Source organism: Amblyomma mixtum, chromosome 8 (assembly GCF_055824585.1).
Source record: "Amblyomma mixtum isolate Tamu chromosome 8, ASM5582458v1, whole genome shotgun sequence".
In the NCBI taxonomy this organism is placed as follows: Eukaryota; Metazoa; Arthropoda; class Arachnida; order Ixodida; family Ixodidae; genus Amblyomma; species Amblyomma mixtum.
Window position 1 is genome coordinate 123,118,628 of NC_143019.1, and position 6,000 is coordinate 123,124,627.

At 45.9% G+C, this 6,000-nt stretch overlaps 1 protein-coding gene across 1 annotated transcript in view; it reads right to left on the minus strand.

Moving 5' to 3' along the window:
* LOC149334190 (BTB/POZ domain-containing protein 6-like) overlaps positions 1-2,838 on the minus strand; it is a 37,059-nt gene extending 34,221 nt beyond the window's left edge. The window contains exon 1 of the mRNA XM_089556212.1: positions 2,703-2,838. Within this exon, the coding sequence (XP_089412338.1) occupies positions 2,703-2,709 (7 nt within the window). The 5' untranslated portion in view covers positions 2,710-2,838. The remainder of the gene's footprint in view (positions 1-2,702) is intronic.
* Between the last annotated feature and the right edge of the window lie 3,162 nt (positions 2,839-6,000).

Consider the following 6,000-nt stretch of genomic DNA (forward strand, 5'->3'; position numbering starts at 1 on the left):
CCACTCTTTTGTTAGAAAGCTTTGCGTATTATCGGTTTGCCAATAATACTCATCAGCCACCCTCAGTAACGGCTGTAAAGGTTGACTGTATGTATGAATTTCAAGTTGTGTTGTATGATGTGGAGCTCAACGTCGACCCTGTTGTTTACCCTTTCAAAGAATTCATTAAGTTGTGTACTTTCAGATATGGCAGACCTGCATGCTCGTGCATGACTCTTTTCTCTTTCGAGAACGTTACATTTATTTTGTTTAAATGTCTAATGAATGTTACTGAAGCTTATTTCAGCGTTTATTTGTTAAACTGCAGTAATATTTAAGAAACGCTAAGAAGATTGAGATATGTGTCAGCGATATCCATCGCAAGTTCAGCGATATCGATCGCCGGTACGATCGCAAGTTTTCACCTTCTTCCCATATGCACAGCTTATCTTTACAAACTTTAGAACATAGGCGCACACGTGAACGCATCATTATGCTGCACAAGATCGTTCACACGTCATCTGGCATTCAGGCACCCTTCACATTTGTGTCCTCAAGCGCACGTGCAACCCGACCCATTAAACATTGTTCCCTTCAGACGACATATAGATTGTTTTACATTTTCTTTTTTCCCTCTAACTGTTGAAATTTCGAATGGATTAGACGGCTGAATTCGTTTATTGCCAATTGAAGAGTTTGTTGTTCAGTTGCCTGACAATTTGACCTGTTGATCTGTTTTTTAATACTTCTGTATTATCTATTTCTCTGCTATCCAAGTTTTTTTGTTTTTACGAATGTATTTACCCACTCCTGCTATGTCTCTCCTCAGAGAAAGCAGTATTTGTAAATAAATAAAACGATCGTACGACGCAATTTCACACCGGTGCCTACTCCTGTCCAGACGGCGGCAGTCGCCTCCGCGACTCAAGTGGCACTCACGTGAATCTGGCCCGGTGCGCTGGTCGGTCCTGAGTGCATACCGCATCGCCTGCCTATCCTCTTTCATCTCTTCCCGGCTCCGTCAGGACGCCGTTTGTGTTTGTGATGTTTGTTTTTTCGCGAGTGCGGCGCGACGACTCATCAGCGTTGGCGGCAGGAACCGCAGCGCAGAATGTGTGGTGCGCGATCGATCTGAGCGTACGTGCGACGACAGTGCGAACCATATTGAAGTGCGCGAACTTGACTTGTAACTGCAATATATCCATTGTTTATTCTAATTTGTGTGTGCTTCGAGTGTCCTTACTCGCGCCCCCTTCCCTTTTTCTGTCATCTCTAACTGATGTCTGATAAAAAATTCACATTATTTTAAAGTTTTGATGCGGACTAGGTAGGTTCCGCCCTCAATATTACGGACGCCGCGTAAATGTGGTAATTAGCAGGAAGCAAACTGGCCTAAAACTGGCCATTTGCAGAGCGCCCTATGCCGTTGACGGCAGAGTGAGGTATCTATGTTTGCACCATAATGCAGCCAGAATACCAACCAACAAAGCGTTGACTTCGGCCGCTCTAGCCGAAGCAGGAACCTTAAGGGGTAGCATATCGCCAAACCAAGCAAGCTGCCTACAACAAGCTGTGTTTCGAGAAGCGCACATGAAGGGGTTCATGTCGCTTTAGGGGAGGCGAACGCGATATCGTAGTGTTGACTGCTCATACCACAACAAGATTTCTCAATCTACAAGGTAACGGGTATATGTTTCGGTAAGCGATTCTTATGTGCTACCGGGTTGACCCCTGATCATAGGTGAAGTGAACAGCGCCGGACGGCCACCGAATAAGAAATTTCAAAAGGGCAGTACTACGTTGACCATCAATATTTAGATGTTTTAAGAAATGTGTTGTGCACACAGGGTGTCTCACGTAATGTGAACAATGACTTAAGAAATAAAAAGAACGCACCAGCGCTAGATAAAACCAAGGATATAATGTTTGCCTTTCTATGGAGCTAATCGGAGTACTTCTAAAAATTCATTTAGTTAGATAGTTATGATCATGCACATTTTAAGTTGTAGAGGCACTTAAGAACCAATCCATAAAGTTTTCTTCTGGCAACATATCCAACGTGGTTCTCTTTTCCGTCTTTTCAAGGAAGCCCACTAAATGTGAGAAAATAAAGAAAAAAAGTGGACGCGTGCGCTCATGCGCCAACATATTCCAGCGCTGCAAACTGCGTTCGAACGAACGAACCCAGAACGCTGACAGCATCTAAGTGAGGAGCTGCCGCTCAGTTTGACAGGTTGCATAATAATGCTAATAAAACAAAAGCAAGCTAACTTGAAATACGCGACTTCTTTGCTTGCCATTCCTTTTTGTCTTTTCTTTGTCGCTGGCCCGCATATACTTACATCATATATCACGACGCACACTTTCCACGTTCCGGAAGAATGTGTTGACCCAATTTCAATTTCACGCTGCGAGCGGGGACGGCTGCCGCTAACTTCGAGACGGCAAGCACGCCCACTTTGCGTTCGGCAGAGCTACGATGCGGCAGCTATAGAGCGCACAACCTTTTCGTCTTCATATACTATAGCCATTTTCATATTTCGTAGGCTTTCTTTCAATGCTGGAAAAAAAGGAGCACGTGCGAGCTTCACGTCAAATTAGCAGCCAAAAACATACTGCCCTACGGTGTTCGGAGCTACGGGTGAATTCGAAAGCTACGGGGGCATTGAAACAGCGGTTATCTGCTAGCAAAACGTAGGAATAAACGCTGCTGCCGTACTCACAAGTCATCTTTCACAGCGTAGGAAACTTGACGCAGAGCTCAACGCGTCCTCCGTAGAAGCGAGCAATATGGCACGCACTGCCGCAAAAACGAAACTTCTCGCGGTGAGGCGAGGCACCAACGGCGTGAGAGGCGTCAGTGGGCGCGCTCTGCTCCAGGCTTGCTCTCTCCCAATTCATACCCTCTGATTTCTCTCCCCTTTCCGCAGCTGCAAAGAGCGGCTTGTGGATGATATGCCTGCCGGCGCCGCAGGGATGACGTAGGGGTCAGCGCATCCGCGATCCAATGCAACACGAGAGGCAACACGATCCTTCAACGGACGGTTGATTGAAAACGCCAGTGTGCGTGTGTGCGTGTCTGTGCGTGCGCGCGCGAGCGTGCGTGTGTTTGTGTGTGCGTGTGTATCTGTGTGCGCGTGTGTATGCGCGTGTGTGTGTGCTTGTGCGAGTGCGCGCGAGAGAGTGTGTGCGCGTGTGCGTGCGTGTGTACCTGCGTGCGTGTGTGCGTGCGTCGAGTGTGTGTGCATGTGTGCGTGCGTGTGTGTGTGTGTGTGTGTGTGTGTGTGTGTGTGTGTGTGTGTGTGTGTGTGTGTGTGTGTGTGTGTGTGTGTGTGTGTGCACGTGCGTGAGGTTTGAAATTCCTCGAGGCGTGCTTTTTATCGCAACGGCGTAGCTTCCCTTCAGAATTAACGCTAAAATGTGCGTCACGCAGCGACACGTGGCGACACGACGAAAGCCTTGGATAACAGGGAGTCGACGCAGAGCTTATGCGCACGCAAATTCTTTCACGCGAACGAGGACTATCGGGCATCTTCGAAAGCAGCCTGACCTATCTGTACTTTGTTGCTTACTTAGATACAGCCACGCATATATACTGATGACGCAAAGCTCTTGCATTGGCACTTCGGGGTTTGTCTACACTTTAGACACAAGTCTGCGCTCATATCTTCGTGGCACCTATGCACAATATAATCTGCTCTGTTGTTCAAAATGACGCCTCATTAGATCGATAACAGAACGGGTCCAGAGCAGGGGCTGGGTCATTCATTCCTGGAGGGGGCAGTCTGGTGGGGTGTGCGGATCGTGCATTTGTTAGACATTTTTCGGGAACAAAAAATAAAATGGGTTCAGATTGGTGGGACAACGTAAAACTTTCTGCTTCGGGCTGCGGGGGCGGGGACGGCGGCTGCCCCTCTCCGCATTCCTGGTTCGAACAAAATGTGTCACATTTTGCTCAAATACTTGCCTGTGTACCAGCTGCTGTCTGACCTCTGTCAGCTGCCAGCACTTCCGTGCTCATCTGCCTTACAATTCCGAATTCGTAGACAGGCTTGAATTTTATCCGTAGTGAGAACATGCTCGTGATGCTCCCGCCTAATATTGTTAAATACAGCAGACCTTCGCGTTTAAGACTATGGCTGGAGTCATCGCCTTTGCACATTATGGGAAGCTAAAGAACGCTGTGTATGCTCGAACAGACAGTTTTTACTGTGAATGAGCTAATTTTAGTACCGAGAATTGCTTACTTGTGCTATAAGCTTTCATCAATCGAGGAATTACATGCTGAATGCTTTGAGTAATAGTGAAATAGCTTTTATTCTTTCTGGCCCTGTAGTTCTTTCTTTCTCTCCCCTGAGAACTTGCGTCTCTGTTAGCAAAAGCACCTGATAATCAATCTCAGGGTATTCGATTGCCAGCTTTTACGTTCTTTACTGCAGCCTTTAAAAATTTTAACTATACTAATATCTGCATGTGTTCATTACTTGCTTTTCCCGTTTTGCTCGCGCTTTTTGCTTTTGGAGGCAACTATAGAGTGGGAAGCATGAATGGATCCCACCCCGTGTAATATTGGGGCCTATGTAAACGATTGCAAAATTAATATCTAGAGCTCTGCCATATACGGCAAATGGAAGCACTAATTTCTAAATCCTGCCAAAGCTGGACATATGCCTGGCTTAGAGAGTTTCAGTGATATTATATTTTTTGCAGATACTTCATTGATAGCGCGATGCAAACTGTCTACTTAATGAGTCTCTATTGCAAACGTATGGGTACTAACGCAGGAGGCGGGATTTAAGTCCAAGCGAAAGCTGTGCAGTCCAGTCAGATTGAAGACTTGTACGGTCTTTGTAACCAGAGAAGGAGCGAAGAAATAAACCGTATATATTCGAGTAAGGGCCATGCCTTTTCTCTCGAAAATTTGGCGAGGTGCGGCCATTAGCTGAAAGCGCCATTTTTCAGTTGAATCTTCAAGCTATGTTCTGGGGAAGTTACTTTATTGTCTACTGCATTTGGATCCTATATGTAGCGCTATCTGTATTAAACGCCTAGTATACATCATCACGCGGAATGCCGCCCTGCTTTTGTTTTTTGCGGAGGGGTCCTTCTGGCCACATTACCTGTGCACGCACTTCTCTCAGAAGTAGCGGGCGGCTGCCCGCTTTCGGTGCAGTTAGTTCGGCGTATGCGACAGCTCGAAGCTTGAAAGCTCTATCGTGCGTGGTTAAGCGTCGTAAACTGTCGTAACTGTCTATCGTAAACTGCCAGTTTTGGAAGACTAGCGACGGCTCGATATGCAGCACAAATGAAAGTTATGTCTAACTGCGCAGACGAAACTTTAAGACCCTCACTGGTAGATCTCAGCAACACAGTGGTGCGTGCGCTAAAATGTTAATTATGATAGAAGAAGGCAGGTGTTATCTGGCAGCCTCTTTGGACAACGTGAGCGCCAATGTAGAGCAGTTGATTTCAGCCGACATATAATAGAAGGTGTTTAACGTAAGACTTTAAACAGTTTTTAAAAATAAGGTTTTTCAGAAGGAAAAGCACTGTTTTTTCGTTATAGGATTGTAAGCAGTGTAATATAACAGCAAACAGCGAACACGTGCGAACTAGCAGGCTGGTTAAATAATATTGAGTAGTTAACTTTTTAACCAATATTTTAGGATGCTTAATTATGGAAAGGCGTGCCCTGCCGTAGTTAATATCCATAACAGTTTTACCGATTTTCAAAATGCAGTTACCTTCAGCGCTGTGTCCCAAGAAAGTTTGGCTATTTCGACCAGCTGCGTGCACTGGAGAGGTTGCTTTGCCAGCAAGCTTCTCTAAAAGACCTGTGTAGTAGCTTCAGCATTGAGCAATACTACAACTTTGAACTTGAAAAGTTTTTGGTTTGAATAATAGCGGATAAATAACACGGGGCAAGAACTGAATAACGATAATAAAAACATTGGTTGTATAAGTCTTCTTCCGACGACTCCTCTTTTCGCACTGGTCTGGTCTACCCGCCTTTTCGGCCAC